The sequence below is a fragment of the Pseudorasbora parva genome, chromosome 15 (genome assembly GCF_024679245.1).
Source record: "Pseudorasbora parva isolate DD20220531a chromosome 15, ASM2467924v1, whole genome shotgun sequence".
NCBI lineage: Eukaryota > Metazoa > Chordata > Actinopteri > Cypriniformes > Gobionidae > Pseudorasbora > Pseudorasbora parva.
The window spans coordinates 9,269,388-9,291,391 of NC_090186.1; the positions used below are offsets into that span (position 1 = coordinate 9,269,388).

The following is a 22,004-nucleotide window of genomic DNA, read 5'->3' on the forward strand; positions in this document are numbered from 1 at the left end:
TGCTTCAAATGTCTGTGTTGTTGGCTACCGTCGCATCAGTAAACGACACGATCGCGTGCTTCGTCATTCAAATGCGCTAACGTTACTCTATTGTTGTTCTATGTATAACGTTACACTAGTCTGACGTGCAAAACCGTTTTGCTTGCTACTGCTAGGTTTAGTCGCATACATATAGTCCATAAACCGAATCATGTCCTCATAAACTGCGAGTAAAGACACAGAAATGTTGACAGGCCACTAAATACAGTACATACCACAGAGACGGACGTCCTGCTGTTGCTGTTTCTATTTCAGCCTCCGAATTAGATTCTGGATCATATCTGTATTAGCTGAGATCGATAGCATGGGTTTCTCAAAGCTTGAGGACGCCACCACTTTGCGCTCTCGTCATTCTTTAGCTCCGCCCACTCGATACGCCTCCAGGCGCTCGTTTTTTTCTGGAAAGACTCGGTACAGCCCATATTTCTTTTATAAATATAATAAAACTAAAGACTTTTCGGGGATATGAAGGATGCAATACTACTCTATAGGTACTCAAGATTGACATGAGATTGACTAAAACTGAGTGTCCCCCCCCCCCCCCCCTTTAAATAACTTTTTACAGTGCAGTGTGGGTAGGGTTAAGGGGTGGGATGGGGTCAGATGAAGGGGATCATTTTGATTGCGTGATTTACAAACGCCCATGAGTTTGAAAACATCCACAAATTTACAAACGCCAACTCTTGTTCCGCAGAGACCTCATGAAGCTGGCAGCGTCTAAATGACGCTGATATGTAGGGTCTCGGGTCTGCGCGGTAGCAACTTGGAGCCCAAGTCTGTGCAGTAGTGAGCGAGCGATATCAAGGTCCCGCTTAGGCACCCACACTTCTGACTAATCAACAAATTTTTGTGAAATAAACAGTTATGGAAATGTAGAGACTAAAGTTAAAGCTCCAATCTCCTCCCGAAGGTCCCAAAAGTATCTTTTGGTGCCTCAGAAAAGCTCAAAGAAGCTTGTGATACTCAAAGAAGCTTCACTCAAAGAAGCTCTCAATCTCAGCCGTCAATCAAAATGCAGCACCCCTGTTTTTATAGCATCAAATAACTAACTAAAACCAAACTTATTTAAAGAATGAACACTTGAAGTAACATTGCTAACATCTTTGTAAAAAATGTATTTGAAGTGTAATTTGATTGTTTAGTTTGTCTATGTGCTTGCATCTAGTCTAGCATTAAAGTTTTACATGGTTTGGAGCCGTGGCATGGCGATTTTTTTCCTGTCTTTTAATCATTTGTCTATGTCCCATTACATTTCATGGAGAGGGCTAGGTTTATGACATACATCCATTCACCTGGGGACGATCAATACACTTTGGCTTCACTTTTCAGGACTTGTGTGGCACACTGCTCAGGAGCAGGGTTTCATAACCCCGGGTTTAAAAGCAGTGTTTAGAATGACGATAACCCGTGACGATAAGCAGTGTTTGTAAATTTAAAAAAAATGTAAATGTTTTTTTGTTTATTTTTATTTTTGCAGAACTGCTAAATATTTAACACAAATGTAATGAACCCTGTTGGGGAAAGTTAGTTTGAAAAGTAATGCATTGCAATAGTAATTAATTGTGTTACATACTTTTTTTTTTTAAGAAAAGCAATGTGTTGGGCTTTGAGCTTGTATTTTTAAAAAGTTCTATTTTAAAATGAAATATTAAGGCTGGAGGAAATGCAAATTCACGTGTGTACAGTAGAGGGAGCAGCTCAAACTAACAATTTTTTTAATGTCATTTTTGCTTTTGGTTTCATGAATCATTGAAGGTCAGCACTACATTCAAAAAGTGAGATTAAATGCATCGAAATATTTGTTTTCTTTAACATTTAATTATTGGAGGTTTGCGTAGTCTGATTTTTCATTTCGCTTATTTTATTCATTTTGGAGAATACTGAATCTTTTTGTTCCAGTGAGATGAGTAAACGCATGCTTACATTTATCACGTTTACACACAACTACTGATTTTTCATGGGGACAAGAGACGTGGCAGTCAATAATTGGGAAAACAAAGCAACTTGCTTTACTTATTTGAAAAAGTAACTTTGTTGTAAAGAGAGTTTGTTAGTTTACAAGTTACTTGAAAAAAGTAATATGATTATGTAACTCGAGTTACTTGTAATGCGTTACCCCAAAACTGGTTATGAAGCTACTACTTCTTCATTTTTCAGTTTTTCAAATTTATTTATTTATTTATTTTGTTGTTGTTGATTGTTTTAAATCTGTACCACTTTGAGATTTTGTTTATTGAATATAAAGTGTGTTACAAATAAAACATATTATTATTATTTATTATTACTTCAGGATATTATATTTTATATAAAAGTGATATTTTATCATAGTGTGGTTATCTCCTCTTCTAGGTGAATCTGGAACCAGAGGGAAGCGTGTATATATCCATCTCTCTCACCGGCTCCTTTACAGATGGTTAGCAGTTTTCATTAACTATAGATATTTTTAATGTTTTAAATATAAATGTTTATTATTATTACATAAAAAGCAATCATTTGTGTGTAATTATAATATAATGTGTTTGTTTATGTGTGGACAGGTAAGTTATAAATTGGTTATAAAAAAAAACATTTTTTGACCTCTTAAATAAATGTTGTATTTTTTTATTTAAATATAGTTTAGAATTTAGTTTTAAGTTACAGTATGTTCTAAAATGTTGTCAGGATCATAACCAATATTTCATAATGCCCTACTTACCTACAACACTACACTTAATTTTGTTAGCATTTTAATTGTGCTGACTGAGTGTTGCCATTAATTTCAGATGAAGCTGTGAATGGATTGAAACTCCACAAAGATTTTAAAAGAAAAAAGGTTTTAAAGAAAAGAAAGGTCCACCAAGTCTACGGTCATAAGTTTATGGCAACCTTTCTTCCCCAGCCGACTTTTTGCTGCCATTGCAAAAACTTCATTTGGTAAGACCATAGAAAACACACTTTCATACACATAAAACCAGAATTAACAAGCCTCATTTAATGCATGGTATGCCATGTGGTTATAAATATATAATCTTTTCCCAGGGGTGTTATTGGAAAGCAAGGATATCAATGTCAAGGTGTGTATGGTTACAAATATAAGTGTAATAAAAATTTTCCCGTATGCACACACACCAGGAATAGCAGCGTTCACCTTTTGCCCTACTATTCTAGTGTGCGCGTGTGTGGTCCATAAGAGGTGTCATAGCTTGGTTGTAAGTGAGTGTCCACGGATGAGGAAAGATTTAAATGAGGTAAGAGTGTGTGTGTGTGTGTGTGTGTGTGTGTGTGTGTGTGTGTGTGTGTGTGTGTGTGTGTGTGTGTGTGTGTGTGTGTGTGTGTGTGTGTGTGCGTGTGTGCGTGTGTGTACATATATATTTTTTTATCCCAGTGGGGACTTCCACCTGAATGCATACAGATTCATGGGGTCTCGTGTCACCGCGAGGACCTAAATTGAGGTCTCCATTAGGAAACAGCTTATAAATCCTACAGAACTATTTTTTTTTAAATGTAAAAATGCAGAAAGTTTCTTTGATGGGTAGGTGTTAGTGTAAGGGGAGATAATATACAGTTTGTACAGTATGAAAACCATTGTGGAGAGTCCCCACAAAGATAGTGTGTGTAAACGAATTTTTGATGACAAAAATATGTATTGTGGATCCATTTCAAATGTGTACAGGACCAAAGGCAGGGCTTCAGCATCAACTTACCCCACCAGTTCAGAGAGCACAACTACAAAACTCCCACATACTGTAACCACTGCGGTTCTCTCCTTTACGGCCTGATAAAACAGGGTCTCCAATGCAAGAGTAAGCACATACTCTACTTATTGGAATACATGTGAACATGTGATTGTTGTTGTCATCTGTGTGGTGTGGATTCTTTCAGGTTGCAAGATGAACATCCACAAACGCTGTGAACAGAATGTTGCACCCAACTGTGGGGTGAACAGTTCTGAACTGGCAAGCAAATTGTCAGAGATTGGATTGCTCAACACGCTCTCCAAACGAAAGGCTCAGGTATCTTTCAGGTCTCAAAAATCCTCTATCAAGGAATAGTTGCTTCGGTTACATGGACATTTATTGTATTTTTTCCTCCATATTTTTTCTCAGAGTTCTCTGCACATGACAGGGATAAATGGTCAGAACTCCATTAAAAGCACAGAAACGGCATCCGAGGGGCAAGAGGACGAGGCTGTTAAAGTTGGTCTGGAAGACTTTAGTTTCTTGCAAGTGCTGGGAAAAGGCAGCTTTGGAAAGGTAGACACATTGGTATTGCACATGCAGCTATTACCAAGATTACATTCCCTTGCATTTGATCATTATAAAGTCTCAGTATATCTTAAGAATGTCCATAGCAGTTGCTGGAACTTTTAAACCACAGATGTGTATACAGTGGGGCAAAAAGTATTTAGTCAGCCACCAATTGTGCATGTTCTCCCACTTAAAAAATCAGAGAGGCCTGTGATTTTCATCATAGGTACACTTCTAGTATGAGAGACAGAATGAGAACTAAAATCCAGAAAATCACATTGTCTGATTTTTAAATAATTTATTTGCAAGTTATGGTGGAAAATAAGTATTTGGTCCATAACAAAAGTTCATCTCAATACTTTGTTATATACCCTTTGTTGGCAATGACAGAGGTCAATCGTTTTCAGTAAGTCGCCACAAGGATTTTACACACTGTCGCTGGTAGTTTGGCCCATTGCTCCATGCAGATCTCCTCTAGAGCAGTGATGTTTTGGGACCGATTTTCAACTCCCTTCAAATATTTCCTTTGGGGTTGAAATCTGGAGACTGGCTAGGCCACTCCAGGACCTTGAAATGCTTCTTACGAAGCCACTCCTTCATTGCCCGGGCGGTGTGTTTGGGACCATTGTCATGCTGAAAGACCCAGCCACGTTTCATATTCAATGCCCTTGCTGATGGAACGACATTTTTACTCAAAATCTGGATCATGGATTCCAATCAATGTGAATTCCTGATTTTTTTTCAGTCATAGTTGAAGTGTACCTATGATGGCAATTATAGGCCTCTCTCATCTTTTTAAATGGGAGAACTTGCACAATTGGTGGCTGACTAAATACGTTTTTGCACTGTATTTGTGTGTATCTGTAGGTGATGTTGGCTCGTCTAAAAAGTGACCACAGGGTCTTTGCTGTGAAAATGCTGAAGAAAGATGTCATACTGCAAGACGATGATGTCGAAGCAACCATGATCGAGAAGCGAGTGCTGACTCTGGCCCACCAACACCCATTTCTTACACAGCTCTACTACTGCTTTCAGACTGCGGTAAGAGTCCACAAAGAGATTCAAGGTGCTAAGAGCATTTCATATGATGAAGGTAAAATAATGACAATAAATAACAGGTTTTGATATAGCCAATATTCCATTTAAAGGGCCTTCCCTTGAATTAAACTGATTTATGACTCACATTGCATTGTGTTTTAGGGTTAAAGGAAATGTCCGTAAACTTAACAGATAATATCCACACAGAAAAAAAAATTAACAGTACCTTTTTCTACCGTGTACATTGAACTCGATTCCTTGTTATATCATTGGTAGAAGGCACATTCTCAGACAATAGAATCTAGAAAGGCTTCGCTAATCGCTTTCAGGAAACCAGAGTGAATGCCATAATCCGGTCAGAGGTGAATTTTGTTCAGTGTTTGAATTACTGGCATGTATGTTATCAGATAGATAATCTGTAATGTGAGAGCAGAAGAAATCACGTTAGACCAGGGTTTCTCAGATCCGGTCCTGAAGGGCCTCCAGAGTTTAGTTCCAACCCTAATCAAACACACCTGAACAAGCTAGTCAAGGGCTGCGTCCGAAATCGAATACTCTCTTGAGTAGGTACTTATTATAAAGAAGTTATTACTTCACAACTGTTATAAAAGTATGTTCTATATGTTATGAATGTAATCTACATTCACCATGCTGTCATTATCATGTGACCTACCAGCATCAGTGGTATGTTTTTTTTTCTCCCCAAACCAGTTCAGCTGAAATCCCACCCTGCAGCTAATTTCATTGGCTAAAGGGATAGTTCATCCAAAAATTAAAATGGGATGTTTATCTCTTTACCCCCAGTGCATCCAACATTTAGGTGTCTTTGTTTATTCAATAGAACACAAATTAAGATTTTTAACTCCAACCGTTGCTGTGTGCCAGTCATATAATGGCGTGAATAGGTAACAATTCTATGAGAGCAAAACAACAAACAAAAAAACATGCTTACGCAATATGCAAAAAAAACCTGCAGCTCGTGATGACACATTGATGTCTTAAGACACGAACCGATCAGTTTCCACTGGAGAAGCTTGGAGTTAAAAATCTTCATTTGTGTTCTACTGAAGAAACAAAGACACCTACATGTTGAATGCACTGGGGGTAAGCAGATAAACATCACATTTTCATTTTTGCATTTTTGGGTGAACTATCCCTTTAAGGCTACGGTGCCGGGTAGGTTTAGGGATCAGTCTTTGATGTAGGCAATCATTACTGTGATTAAAATGACCAATACAATCTTAAGAAATGGCTGCAGGGCGTAGTTTCCACTGAACTGGTTTGGGGGGAATCATGCAACTGACGCTGGTAGGTCACACTCACACCAGTTGTGTCGCATCACTTAAATAAATCCTTCATAAATCCTCTCCCATGGCCTCATAGTAAAATGTCAATCGTATGGGCACTTCAGAATCTTGCTGGAAGAAGTAGATCATCCCGGTTTCTCTTTGCCTACTCTTTTATGAGTACTGTAAATTTGGAAAAAATTATTTTGTCACGTATTGTTTTTCACCTACTATGTATAGCAGGGAAGCATGCGATTTCGGATGCAGCCAAAGTATTCAGAATAACTAGTAAATTGCAAGTAAGTGAGTTTGATCATGGTTTGAGGTAAACGCTGCAGGAAAGTGGCCCTCCAGGGCTGGATTTGAGGAAACCTGCTGTGCTAGACAATGCATTAGAGGTTGACTTATGTCATCACAGTTCGCACATTGACAGGTGTTGTCGAATGTAGACATTCCATTTCCCTCAATCAAACCAGGAAACCCAATGCTTTTCGGTAAAACCCCTTGACGTCATAACAACAAAATGTGTGTACATTCCTGAAATGCCTTGGTTTTATCTTTAATCTCCTGGAACATCTTCAATCCCATGAAACTTCATGAGAATATTTGGGGTTAAAAATCGGACATTTGAATAGCATTAGGTTCCTTTAATGGTATCAAATGCTATTTTATCACTATTTGATACTTAATATACACTCCATAAGATCAATGGTCTTTCTGGGAGCATAATTTAAAACAAAAGCCAACCTTAGAAAATAGCTATCTAAATGAGCAATGACCATTGCAATACCAAATGTAAACAGTAGATGGAGCGTCTTGGTTATTAATGTGGGTATTCACTTCCTGCTCTACATACCTAAGTGTGGGAGGAATGTTAACGGGATTGAGCAAGTTTTTTTTGTTGACTTACACGTTTATGTCACTTGACTATGTACACAATTAGATCATACCAATTAAGGTCAACCAATTACCAAGCAATGCTTCATTTTGTTTAGTCTGTGTTGTAAAAGGTCACATTAGCAGGATTAAAGGAGCAAAACAGTGTCAGGTCGAAGTGTCTGAATAAATTTGTATCAATTTTACTGGTAGTCCACTCACTGTATGAAGATTTTTGGGTATAATATGTATTATATAAAATATAATACTTTATTTTGTAACCTATATTTTGCTATCAGATAGATAATGTTATTTTATATGGTCATTTTTACATTAATAGTATCAATGTGTTAGAACACAAGTTCAAATACTGTGCGTATTACAGGTTTATTAATGCTTTAAGAAGTAATAGAATTAATATATTGACTATATTCCCTGTGTATTTGACTTTTTTATATACTTTTATAACATGTTTTTCTAATCATTTTTCTATGTATATGCTAATCTGTGCTTTTCATTTCCCAGGAGCGGTTATTCTTTGTAATGGAGTTTGTGAATGGCGGTGACCTCATGTTCCACATCCAGAAGTGTAGGCGTTTTGATGAGCCACGAGCACAGTTTTATGCCGCGGAGATCATTTCGGCCCTGATGTTCCTTCACTCCAAAGGCATTATTTACAGGTGAGGAATACTGTGGATCATGATATCGTCCCATATTTCCTGTTATTTCGCAAGCATCTCTCTGGTTTGAAATTTGCTACATTATTTTTGAGTTAGCTGTCCAGGTTAGCTTATCTTTCCTCACAGATTTAATGTACAAAACATGATTCCTTTGACAGAAGGGGAGAATATTTGAAATTCATAATGTTCATCTGAAATAACTGTTGATTTTCACACCCCATTGCAACTGCCTTTCTGTTGTTTGCTTTGACATGCATGTGTTCAGCCCGCAAAATCTCGTCTGCGCATGTCCTGACAGAATGAGTCTGATTTTACAGACAGTCTCCGCCCCTGGCTTAGCCTTCCTTTTCCTTGCCGGGACATTGTGCTCTTCCTGGCTGTGATCACATGACCTTTGCCTACCTGAATAAGCTTTTCCGATCACCCTTGTAATGAAGCCAAGCCCAAAGTAAACAGATCTGACAGACTGTTTTCCCATTCAAATGAGGCTCGCAGCTTTATGAGCTTCCCCACGGGGCCTTTTCTGAAATTTCAGTGAACTTTGCTGACCCTCTGTCGTCTTTACAATCATACAGGCCTCTTTATGGCCACTCTCACCTTTCCTTTCGATTTAATTGGGCTTTAAAGCACATTGTTTTAAGGTAATTATACAGCTTCTGTAAAGGGAAGCTTATGGGGAGAAGGGTATAGTCCTGGGAAAGATGGCAGTGTTGTAGTGCAAGAGGACCGAGGGGACATTTTGAGTGCAGACTTGAGCTGCCATCACAGGCCTGCCCAGCATGCAATGGAGCTATTATTACATAAGCTGTTTACTCAGAAAGACATTGAGAGCAAGGGAGGGGGGGAGCAAGTGGCCTGTGCACTGCTCTGATTTTATTACTTGACTCATTTTCTGTTACAAAGTGCAATATAGCATAACGTGCACAGATTATTCTTAATAAATATAAAAAATCCCATCACATTATTTCAGCATTGATTTTGCAGGGCCATCTGTAACCTAGCTTTAATAAAACCAGCAATACAACAATTCATTGACCTCTGAGTCATCAAGCTGTTCCTCTCCACTTCACCTTGATCTTATATTAGATGCTGCTGTAATGCTGTGTAATCTGGCTCTGCTCTAATCCGAGGACTAGGCTATGCTAGGTTTAGAAAGAACGGGCAGTGCATGACGGAAGTCCATTAATGGCTTTAGTGTTTTGGTCTCACCCACGCCTGTTATACCCGGAGGCTTGTATAAAATACAGATACAGAGTGTTTATTGACCTCTCAAATTGTTCCACTGTTGCTAAATTATATCTGGTTTCCAAAAGGACTTCAGAAATGACATAATTTCCTTTGTTGTTTTATTTATTTTTTTAAAGTGAAATGATAAACTTTTTTTATTTTATCAGAATACTATTTGAAGATTTTTGTTGCAACGTTGCTACACTGTAAAAAAATTAGTTAGAATTTTTTTTTTTACCTCCAGGGTTGCCTTAAAATTTTGAGTTCATTGAAATTAAAATTTTGAGTTAATATAATGAAAAAAATTTTGAGATACGACAACCTTTATTAAAATATTATTAAAAGATTTTGTAAGCATATTGGGTGTGTTTTATTTCTGATGACGCAGTTAAACATGCCAAATAGTGCTATTTTCATGATTTATCACATTTTTTATGTGGTTCAGATACAATAATATTTTGAGTTTCTATTTAGTAAACAAATTTCCTTCATTGTATCAACTCAAATTTTTTATTTCAATAAACTCAAAATTTTAAGGCAACCAGGTTACTTTCTTTTTAAGTTAAACCAACAAAAACCACCATTTTATTTTTACAGTGTAGTGTCTTGGGTTGTTTTACGTAGCGAAGGAAGCATTTGGTTACATCAATTTATGATTGTAGGCAGAAGAGAGATTTGCCTATTTCTCCAGCTGCAGATTCAGGCTGTGGCTGATGGCCAGGCTGGTGACTTTGCCATGCTGTTATTTTTGCCACTGCCAGCCCTCTGAAACTGTGAGCGTGAGTCTCTGCATGTCACTGTGCTGGTTCACCAGGCATGGAGTAATGTCGTTTTGTTATGTTTTATGGGGATTTTCCATAGACATAATGATTTTAATACTCTACAAACTGTATATTCTATCCCGACCCTTAAAACTACCCATCACAGAAAACTTTCTAACATAATTTAGTCTGATTTATAAGCTGTTTTCCTCACGTGGACCAAAAAAATGTCCTCACATGGCCATCTTTGTGGACAAATTTTTTCCTGATAATATAGGGTTTACCAGGACCACACACACAGACACACACTCTCTCTCTCACACACACACACACGTCTGGTTCACTATCTTTGTGGGGACTCTCTATAGACGTAATGGTTTTTATACTGTACAAACTGTATATTCTCTCCCCTTACACTAACCCCTAAACCTAGCCATCACACAAAACCCTCTGCATTTTTTCATTTTCAAAAAAAGGTGAATTATATTTGACTGATTAGTTTGTTGAAGTATTCTCAAGAGAATTGTTTAATAATTGATTCACACATAAATGCTCCTGTTTCATGAATGTGGCTCCGGTGTTGCCCATACATTGATGTAATTGTACCCTTGACTGAACCAAGTAATAAGAGATGGAACGACACGTATTCAAAGTGTTTTTGTAAAACACTCTGTTCTTTGTTGTTTACTGGGTAATGCGGCATAGTCATGCATTTTTAACATCACAGTAAAGAGGTCACCTCTCAATGTGTTCTCTGTTAATTGTTCTAATGAAATTAGACCACATTTCTTTGGGAACCTTTGGCCACAAGAAGCTGTTAATCCAATTTTCATTGCGTCCTTCTCTTTTCCACTGGATCAATATTGCCTCTCCTTCTCTGATGAATTATGCTCCCTATGCTGATTACTCTACACCTTTGTGTCAAGCATGCAAGTATTGCAGTACACACTCATTTTGTCATTGTGCATACCATTTGAACTCTGTGAACCCTGTTTGTTATTCACTATGATTATATGTTTGCAATATTTATTTTACAAACCCGATTCCAAAAAAAGTTGGGACACTGTGCAAATTGTGAATAAAAATGGAATGCAATGATGTAAAAGTTACACATTTCAAGATTTTATTCAGAATACAACATAGATGACATATCAAATGTTTAAACTGAGAACATATATCATTTTAAGGGGAAAATAAGTTGATTTTAAATTTCATGGCATCAGCACATCTCAAAAAAGTTGGGACATGGCCATGTTTACCACTGTGTGGCATCCCATCTTCTTTTTAAAACAGTCTGCAAACGTCTGGGGGCTGTTGCTCAAGTTTAGGAATAAGAATGTTGTCCCATTCTTGTCTAATACCGACTTCTAGTTACTCAACTGTCTTAGGTCTTCTTTGTCGCATCTTCCTCTGAAGATTCTCTGAATCTTTGGATAATATTATGCACTGTAGATGATGATAACTTCAAACTCTTTGCAATTTTTCTCTGAGAAATCCTTTCTGATATTGCTCCATTATTTTCACTGCAGCATTGGGGGAATTGGTGATCCTCTGCCCATCTTGACTTCTGAGAGACATTGCCACTCTGAAAAGCTCTTTTTATATCCAATCATGTTGCCAGTTGACCTAATAAGTTGCAAATTGGTCCTCCGCCTGTTCCTTATATGTACATTTAATTTTTCCGGCCTCTTATTACAACCTACCCCAACTTTATTGGAATGTGTAGCTCTCATGAAATCCAAAATGAGCCAATATTTGGCATGACATTTCAGAATGTCTCACATTCAACATTTGATATGATATCTATATACTATTGTGAATAAAATATAAGTTTTTTTGTAAATTATTGCATTCCTTTTTTATTCACAATTTGTACAGTGTCCCAACTTTTTTGGAATCGGGTTTGTACATTGCCTTTGTGCTACTGCAGGCTGTCTTTAGAAATAAAGGGCGCCTTCCTAACCTGATTTAAGCCCTCTGATTTGAACGCTTTTTTGTAGATCTGCTGTGAGACTTTAGTGTAAACATATACTGCTGTGATTGGCTAACGTCTTTGTATATGAAATATCCATAAACCTTTCAGCACGTTTTTAATATTATAGCTCTCAAGCTTAAATAATTGTGTAAAAGTGTTGACTACAGCATTATATTGTGGCATGAAATTGTAGCCGACCGTGTAGCACATGTTGAACGCATGGATGCAGTGATCTTGTCATTGCAACTCAATTTCTGCACACTAACATATGCTTTCATCATTAATTGATTATAACCAAAGACTTTAAATAAAAGGGACTTTGTTATAATGGTAGTTTTGGCGAGAGTCCAGAACTCAGTCACTGATAAACGCACGCTGTTTGATTGACAGCTCCAGCGATTGTAAAGGAAAAATTATTTGATCGCTTTCTATATATAATTGAATCTCAGTTTAAATATAACATATTATTATTATCCTACTAAAAGAAAAAATGTGAAGTTGACCAATTAGTCACTGATTAGATCTACTTACACCTAGACAAAGATCATATGACTATACATGAATCATTACATATCAGAAATCACTGGTCACAGATCAGGCATTAGAATGAACACTTACATGTTGTGGCATTATTGTCGAGCCCAGAGCGTAAAGTCTGTTTGCAAAGCCTGCTCCAAAATTGCGACTGATTTACCAAATAATCCACAGTGAAATGTACATTCAAGTTGTTGAAAATAAATAACCACATTCCTAGCATTAGGATCCTTTGGGGGGTAATGTTATTTGTAGTCCGTCCTGTATTGCTCTTCTCTCCTCGTCATCTTACTAACACGCCAGTGGGCGGAGCCAAAGTTGCAACGACGTAGTCATTTTCTACGTCTGAAACTTATAACACGAGGATATCTTATATGCTCTAAACTCAAGGAAAATTTAATTTCTCAGTTTATGACCACATTTAAATCCATTCAGCAGAATTGCACAGATTTTGCCACAAATTAAGTGATGAAAATGAAGAACTCTGTAATCTGTAATTAACCAAAGTGAATTATTCATTGATACTTAATAATAACTTTTACTGTATTGTCATTTACTTGCTGGTTACAACCAGTATTATTTTACTATTATAGTATTTATTAATATTTTGAGTTCTGTCATTCTGTTTTGTGTTTTAAAGGGACCTAAAACTGGACAATATTCTCCTGGACAGACATGGCCACTGCAAACTGGCGGATTTTGGCATGTGCAAAGAGGAAATCTTTAATGGAAAACGCACTAGCACCTTCTGTGGGACTCCAGATTATATTGCACCTGAGGTTAGCATCACTAAAAGAGGATATGTAAGAAGATGATGGTTATTATGTGTGTGTGTTCTCTTCCCATGTAGATGTTTTATGCTGTGTGTCCCTCTCAGATCATCCTGGAGGAGCCGTATGGCGTATCAGTGGACTGGTGGGCTCTGGGCGTGCTGCTTTATGAGATGCTGTCGGGTCATGCTCCATTTGAATCAGAGACTGAGGACGAGCTGTTTGAGTGCATCCTCAGAGAAGATATCATTTATTCATCCTGGCTCAGCAATGAGGCAGAGGACATGCTTAGAGGGGTGAGCCAAGATCTGTAGTCAAAAACTGGGATTGATTACACACGATGACTGAAAATCCCTCAGACTAAAACAATTTGTCTTTATAAAATGTCTCGTAAAAACACTAAAATTGCACCACTTTGGTTTTTGTGAAGCCGGGCTAACAGACAAATTGGATATCTCAATTAGCTGGATTTCATAGATGATGATTTGACATGATCCAGGATCGTTATTTTCTTCTAAGCTCATCCTGGAATTGCAGGTCCATAAACTTAAACCTGCTCAAAAGCGGGCTTATTTAATGTAAACATGATTAGAATGCATCTTTTTAAGCGGTGGTGATACTTAAAGGATTAGTTCACCTAAAAATGAAATTGATGTCTTTAATGACTCGCCCTAATGTCGTTCCACACCCGTAAGACCTCCGTTCATCTTCAGAACACAGTTTAAGATATTTTATATTTTAGTCCCAGAGCATATGCAGTCAATGCCCACTTTACTGTCCATGTCGAGAAAGTAAATAATAAACATCATCAAAGTAGTCCATATGTGACATCAGTTAGTTGATTAGAATCTCTTGAAGCATCGAAAATACATTTTGGTCCAAAAATAACAAAAACTATGGTTTTATTCAGGATTGTCTTCTCTTCCGCGTTTGTTTTCAAACCTCAAATAAAGATTCAAACGGCCATGAATCAGTGAATCTATCAATGATTCGGATCGCCAATGTCACGTGATTTCAGGAGTTTGGATCACGTGTCAAACTGCCAAACTGCTGAAATCACGTGACATTGGCGATCCGAATCATCGCCAACTCAATAGTACACAAGCAATTATGACAAGATCAGCAAGTATTTTTTAATGGTAGTTTTTCTGACAGTAAATGTATATCATGCGGTATTCCACAGGGCAGCTGTCTGGGTCCACTCTTATTTTCAATTTTTGTGAATGATTTGCCCCATGCTGTTAGAAATGCAGAAGTTGTACTGTATGCAGATGATGCAAGTTTATTTTGTGCATCTCCTTCAATAACCGATCTAAGTATGGACCTTCAAAACCAAATAAATTTGATTATCAACTGGGTTAATTTGAACAAATTAGTACTAAATATTTCCAAAACCAAATGTATTGTTTTTGGTACTAAACATTTGTTAAATAAACCTTGTAACCTAAATTTTAAATATTGATACAACTTTGGTTGAGCAGATTAAACTCTTGGGTGTCAAGCTGGATAATCAGCTCTCATGGACTGATCAGATAAATCATTTTGTTTCTAGGATGGGCAGAGGCATTGCTTTAGCTAGGAAGTGTGTGCCGTTTTGTCCACCCTCAGTCATGAGAACAGTAGTCCAGTCTTTGGTCTTGTCACACCTGGAGTACTGCTCAGTTATTTGGTCCAGTGCTACACAGGAGCACTTGAAAAAACTTCAACTTGCTCAGAATAGAGCAGCCAGAGTTGCTCTTGGCTGTTCGTACAGGACCGGTGTGAATGAGATATACACTATATTAGTATGGTTAAAGGTACAGGATAAATTAAAGATAACTCTTCTGTGCTACATGCATAATGCCATCTATAAAAACAACCCCAGATTTTTTTGTGGATAAATTGGTTTACAGTGGGTATTGCCACCAACATATTACTCGGCAGGTCAGCTCTAGTGATTTAGTTGTTCCTTTTGAACAGTCAAATTATATGAGGAGAACTTTACTATTTAGATCCTCAGTAGCTTGGAATCAACTGTCAATGTGTATAAGACAAATAAGCAACAGATCTTATTTTAAAAAGATGGTAAAAAAAAAAGTATGATCTGTAATGAAAACTAAGTGTAATGACTCAAATTGAAGTGTATTGATTCGTTTGATAACATATTGTAAAAAGTGTAATGTGATTGTGTATAATGTTTTGATATTGTAAAATGGACCCCAGGAAGATTAGCGACCACTCGTGGAAGCTAATGGGGTTCCAAATAAATAAACAAATAAATAAACACAAAAACACAAACCTATCTCATGACAACTCGATAGTACACAAGCAAGACATATTACAATTATGACCGGATAAGAGTTATATAGATCATGAAAATTGGAAACAAACATATATTAGGAATATAGTATCTTACTTGTGGGACACATTTTGTGAGCTGGCGCTTGAAACAGAGTGAGGAGATTCATGTGGAAATGTGTCACTCTTTATCATCGCTGAAGTGAGCAACATGATTGAAAATGGACAAACAAACGAACATGACACACGAGCATATTCAAGCCAAAGCCAGCATATATTAGTTCTCGGCTAATGTCTGTTATGTGTGTGTCGTGTGTTTTGAATAATGACGTGCACTGAGTGCTCTCTTCTCACCATCGTTAGTAGACACGCCCCTTACCTGCTGATTGGCTACAAGTTTGTTATTGCACTCGGCCCGAGTACGTTTTGTAAAACGGTTTTGAAATAACACTTACGCCTCAGAAGTTTTTAGGCAAGCTAATCGCTGCATTGCTGATCATGGTTTTGAGTATCAATATATCTGCCCTTTCCATTGAACACAAGAATGCATAATAATCTCTTGCAATTTAATCCAGATATTTTAATCAAATCCTTAAATTCGTTTGAAGAAACAAATTCGCCAGACATCAGTTATCACAATCAGAAGATCTGGCATCTGTCAAATCATCTGAGATGTATTAAGGGAGGAATGAAGAGCGGGCCCCTGGATTATGCGATTGTAGCGGGCCCCTGGATTATGCGACTGTAGTGGGCCCCTGGATTATGCGACTGTAGCGGGCCCCTGGATTATGCGACTGTAGCGGGCCCCTGGATTATGCGACTGTAGCGGGCCCCTGGATTATGCGACTGTAGCGGGCTCCTGGATTAAGCGACTGTAGCGGGCCCCTGGATTATGTGACTGTAGCGGGCCCCTGTATTATGCGACTGTAGCAGGCCCCTGGATTATGTGACTGTAGCGGGCCCCTGTATTATGCGACTGTAGCAGGCCCCTGGATTATGCGACTGTAGCGGGCGCCTGTATTATGCGACTGTAGCGGGCCCCTGTATTATGCGACTGTAGCGGGCCCCTGTATTATGCGACTGTAGCGGGCCCCTGTATTATGCAACTGTAGCAGGCCCCTGGATTATGCGACTGTAGCGGGCGCCTGTATTATGCGACTGTAGCGGGCCCCTGTATTATGCGACTGTAGCGGGCCCCTGGATTATGTGACTGTAGCAGGCCCCTGTATTATGCGACTGTAGCAGGCCCCTGGATTATGCGACTGTAGTAAATTCATTCAAAACTGGGGCGGTGAAAACTGTAGCCCAACCACACTAGCCCAAAAAGACCTGTCTTAGTTAAAGCTTCAGTGTAAGTGTACTCAAAATACTCCACTTGAATGAAATCCATAGTTTTGTACAACAAGTATATTTATCGGACTTTTAGACACGTGTCTACTTTACTCTAAGGACACGACCCAGAGTCTTGACTTGCATTTCAGGCAGCTATGTTGGGAAATCTGTGACTTTCCTGGCAGTGACGTTTGATTAAGCTACTCTCTTCCTCTTTTATTGTGATCATTCATTACCAAAACATTTACATAGGCCTTCATGCTGAAACATGGTTCTGATTTAATCTTTATCAAGCTCGGATTCTTCAAGCCTCTAATCTGGCTTCATTTAAGAGCTCAGAGTGAACATGTTTTTTTGGCTGTTCTAAGGGTCTTGGCCAGCTGCTCCTATGTAAGCACCGGTTAAATGATGATAATAAGGAGCAGAGAGCACAGCCCGTGGGCAGACCCTCCATTGCTAGCCTAGAAATCTAGACGCACCCTAGCGGCAGCAAATTTGTCAGGCTACTACATTGCTTCAGTTTGACCCAAAATGTCATCAGGCTATCCCTGTGCTTTGCAACATAAACTCCATTGTGCCCCATGAAGGGTTAAAGAGCTGTGTCATGGTATAAGGATTAACACCATGTGACTAAGTAGAGGTCTTCTCGCATTAGTGGTAATATCTCTGTCTCCTTTCCAAGGGCTTAAGTCAGTGATCTGATCTGTGCAGTATTGTGGACACTTTGCCTTTGTATGGCAGATACCACTGAGGCAGTATAAAAAGACAAAGTTGTATTTCTCCAGTGATTCTTTAGTATTTTTGACTTGGTATTTGAAACCAAATGTTAAACCAGGTGCAATGAAAAAATGGTAACATCTAAACTAACTGGTTTTATTCAAGCGTAAAATATTATTCAACATAACTAAACTAACCTATTTACAGAACATTAATTTATAGTAAAAATTCCACTTTGAAGGCACAATATGTAATTTTTTGCCACTAGAGGTCGCTTATTCAAAAAAAGGTGTGACTTGATGATGCCTTGATTTCGCAGAGCTTTCATAATGTCACACTCGCCACTTCCTCTTCTTCTGCTCATGCGTGGTAAGGCAGAGCTGTTTTATACATTTGATTTTTTTGAAAGTTATGTTATAATGCTACTCTGGGCGTTTGCTCGGCGGCTACTATAAGACACTTGTTGCACACTGCAGTGAGCTAGATCGATATTAGACGTGGTAAAACATGGTACTCGCGGTAAATCAAGACAACCAGATTTAAACAATAAGGCTAACTGTGTTGAGCTGTATAACAATGATTTGTTTTCTGTCGATGAATGTATCCAAACAGTTGCTCACCTGTCTAATAAAGCACATAATATATTAAAGCGTAATTTTGGAAACCAGCTGTAATACGGGTATAATGTCATTGATAGGCGATGCCCGGACATGGTTCGTGTCCTGGTTAAAACTGCTTATTTCTCTGGAATTAAACATTCTTGGTAACATTTGCGATAATGTTAGTACACAAGTCAACAAAATATATAACATTGTTCTAGTGGTTTTTGAATATTTGAATCAAAAAATCTTTGTGTTTTGTGTTTGCTATCTATCCAGTTACTCACCAGAGACCCAGCGTGTCGGTTAGGCTGCATGGATAGAGATGGAGGAGAAGAGGCCATCACTGCACACCCGTTTTTCACAGGACTGGACTGGGAGAAGCTGAACAAACGAGAGATCACACCACCGTTCATACCTCGAATAGTAAGCCTACTTCTGCACTTCTACTGTTTAATTCTCTTCTGTTATTCAGTTCAGTTATGGTTTCAGTTAAAGTTTCTTTATATTAAATAAACAGAACCATTTTTTTATTCAGCCTTTGTTTTCCTCTGCTGTATTCCTGTTACTTTTGTTCCCTACTTCCCTTTGCTGAATCCGAAATCGCCCCCACTAAACCCTCATTCACGATTCCCTACGTTAGTGCATTTATGTAGTTCACTTGAAGCAGTGAATGAAAACGATTGTCCTTGTCCTTAATATCAACCTACCAAGGGACTACAAATGAAAATTTGTATTTGTATATTTGTTCATTTTTATGTATTATTAATCTGTATCGTCTCTGAAGTCAGACAGCCGTTGAGTGAACATTGGTTGCAATGTGGGATTGAATGAGTGCACTCAAAAATGTCCACTATGGTTTCGGGCACCACAACATATTGCTATCCCCTCAAATAATGTCCCGTTTGAGGGTAAAGGGGGCGATTTCAGAGTCAGCCCTTGTTTTCCTTTGTTGTGTTCCTGTTACTTTTGTTCCCCCCTCCTAGGCTGAATCCGAAATCGCCCCCTAAACCCTCATTCACTATTCCCTACGTTAGTCCACTAATATAGTTCACTTGAAGGAGTGAATGAAAACGAGTGAGTGAATTCAAACAGTCATTATGGGATTGAATGAGTGCGCTCGATAATGTCCACTATGGTTTCGGACACCACTAAGGTTGTCCTCTCAAATAATGCCCTATTTGAGGGTATAGGGGGTGATTTCAGATTCTTCATTTGTTACCATGGCTACTGATTTAGTTGCACACCTGTTTCTAGTCTGCTTCATTATCCTGTGAATGTAAAGGCGGGCGTACACGGTGCGATTTTTGCTGTCGTACGAACTCGCAGATGATTTTTTTTTTCTCGGGAGAAAACGCATGAACATCGTAGATGCTCGTATGGTCGCGGCTCGCACCGTGTGAGAGGAAATACGAAACGAGCCGAGCACGTTAAGAGCACCTCCCGACCTTACGATAATTTTTAAACATGTTTAAAAAGTTCGGGGAGTCGGCCCGATTTTTACCAGCATATGGCTGTCCCCTATTGCCAAATCATGCACAAGCACGTCACATAGGCTCCATCTATGACTATTATTAGCTCAGTGGCTGCAAACATAGGCCTACTGCGTTCTCTCACACACACATTTTCTCTCTCTCATGTGCACTCTTCTCTCTCCCTCTGGTTGTTTCGGTTAAAAGGAATGGCTACTACTGTTCTCTCCTTTTCAACAAATCATTTGCACACATTTTTTCATTATTTTTTGTATCTGAAGCTATAGCAACAACATTGAAAGCTCCGGTATCCGTGTACACGAAAACTCGTGTGATCGCGGCCGGCTCGCGGTGCACAGTCGTGCCGTGTACCAGCTGATTTGATGCGATGATCAAATTAAATGACTCGTAGCGTCTGCAATATCTCACGACATTCCGAGTGTCCGAATTCGCACAGTGTACGCCCGCCTTAAGCCCTCGGTTTTCGTCGATTCCTTGTCATGTATTGTCTTTGTAAAGCTGTTGCGTTCTTTCTTTTGTAGTTTATTTTGTTGATAAATAAAAACACGTTTTGCTGCATTTGGATTCACCTCTCCTTTTTCTTGCTTGCTCACGCTGTTACAAATAGCCTTTTTAGGTTTATAATAGTAGTAATATTTATTCCATTTTAAGACATTTTACAATACTTAATATATTTTACATATATGTAAGTAATTACTAGCCTATAATTACATTACTTGTGAAATACTGTTGTTGAGTGCTATTCTTCATAGACGCACAAAATTATCAACAGATGAGACATTAAACAACCAATATCTGATTAATTAAAAAAGTGTGAATGTTGGTTATAAATAATGTTTTTTTTTGTTTTTTTGTTTTTTAGGAATCTATTGAGGATGTGGCCAATTTTGACCCTGACTTCACCCAAGAGGAACCCTCACTTACACCCATAGAGGACAGCCTTTTCCCTTTCCACCAGGATCATTTTAAAGACTTCACCTACACCGCTCCAGAGCTGCGGCTGAACTAACATTAGCCATGGATTATATAGATTATGTTACTTTCCCTAATTAAATTCCTCAGGCCAACTTGTTGTTATACACTTGACAGACTTGTTGCCAAGACAAAAATATGGATACGTTTCGAACCGTAGAAGAAGGCAATACAATGTTCTCCACAGCTCCATAAAGACCAAAAGATTATTTGTAGTGACAATGCCAAGAAGAAAATAATATCTTTTTTTCTCTATGTGTGAAAGTGTGAGTTTTTATATTCATAAATATACACATAGTCTATCTTGCATATTATTTCTACAAATGTATCTATTTTTTTATTTGTTACTACGGTAATATCTTGCAGCTTTATAATAAGCATGGGAACAAATTCTCAACAGGTTACTGACATTGAGCACTTATTAATTGAGTTGTTAATTGAGTCATTGTAATGATTTAACTTATGTGTTGTAAAGTATTGCCAGCTAAAGTCTGAGTAATAAACTTGAAAAATCCTTTTGTAACAGATTGTTTGGACAGTTTTGGCTTACCTAAACCACATGTGACACATATCATCTGTCCAGTATATTGAATAATGAACCAAGGGACATGTGGCATGAGACAGAAACATGAAATTTTCATGAGAAAAACAAAAAAACATATCCTTTACACCTTTAAGTTGTCACATTTCTCTGAAGACATGCAAATCCTCTATGAATGATTTATTACCCTGGATTTATTTGTTGTTCTCACACGCACACGCTGTATTTGAAGTAGTTAATGCACTGCACTAGTGCTGCACACCATTAAAGGCACAATATGTACGATTTTTGGATTAAAATATCCAAAAACCACTAGAACAATGTTATTTTATAATGTTTGTTGACTTGTGTACTTTATCCTAAATGTTTCCAAGAATGTTTAAATCCAGAGAAATAAGCCATTTTAACCAGGACATGGACCGTGTCCTTGCATCGCCTACATCATTGACATCATACACACATTACCCTCGATTTTAGGTTTTATTAAACATGTAAACACCAAAGACCCTTTAATATATGATGTGTTTTATTAGACAGGTGAGCAACCGTTTGGATAGATCCATCAACAGAAAACGTATAATTGTTATACAGCTCAACCCTAATATCGATCTAGCTTACTGCAGTGCATTAAGTGTCTCATGAAGCTGCTGAGCAAACTCAC

At 38.1% G+C, this 22,004-nt stretch overlaps 1 protein-coding gene across 2 annotated transcripts in view; it reads left to right on the forward strand.

The window, feature by feature from the left end:
- prkchb (protein kinase C, eta, b) overlaps positions 1-21,325 on the forward strand; it is a 28,580-nt gene extending 7,255 nt beyond the window's left edge. For both annotated transcript variants that reach the window (XM_067417029.1, XM_067417028.1), the window contains exons 2-14: positions 2,389-2,452; positions 2,802-2,952; positions 3,058-3,092; positions 3,187-3,266; positions 3,692-3,821; positions 3,901-4,031; positions 4,125-4,271; positions 5,133-5,306; positions 7,991-8,145; positions 13,283-13,421; positions 13,520-13,708; positions 18,617-18,763; positions 20,693-21,325. In XM_067417029.1, the coding sequence (XP_067273130.1) occupies positions 2,897-2,952; positions 3,058-3,092; positions 3,187-3,266; positions 3,692-3,821; positions 3,901-4,031; positions 4,125-4,271; positions 5,133-5,306; positions 7,991-8,145; positions 13,283-13,421; positions 13,520-13,708; positions 18,617-18,763; positions 20,693-20,839 (1,530 nt within the window). In that variant the 5' untranslated portion in view covers positions 2,389-2,452; positions 2,802-2,896 and the 3' untranslated portion in view covers positions 20,840-21,325. The remainder of the gene's footprint in view (positions 1-2,388; positions 2,453-2,801; positions 2,953-3,057; positions 3,093-3,186; positions 3,267-3,691; positions 3,822-3,900; positions 4,032-4,124; positions 4,272-5,132; positions 5,307-7,990; positions 8,146-13,282; positions 13,422-13,519; positions 13,709-18,616; positions 18,764-20,692) is intronic.
- The last annotated feature ends 679 nt before the right edge of the window (positions 21,326-22,004 follow it).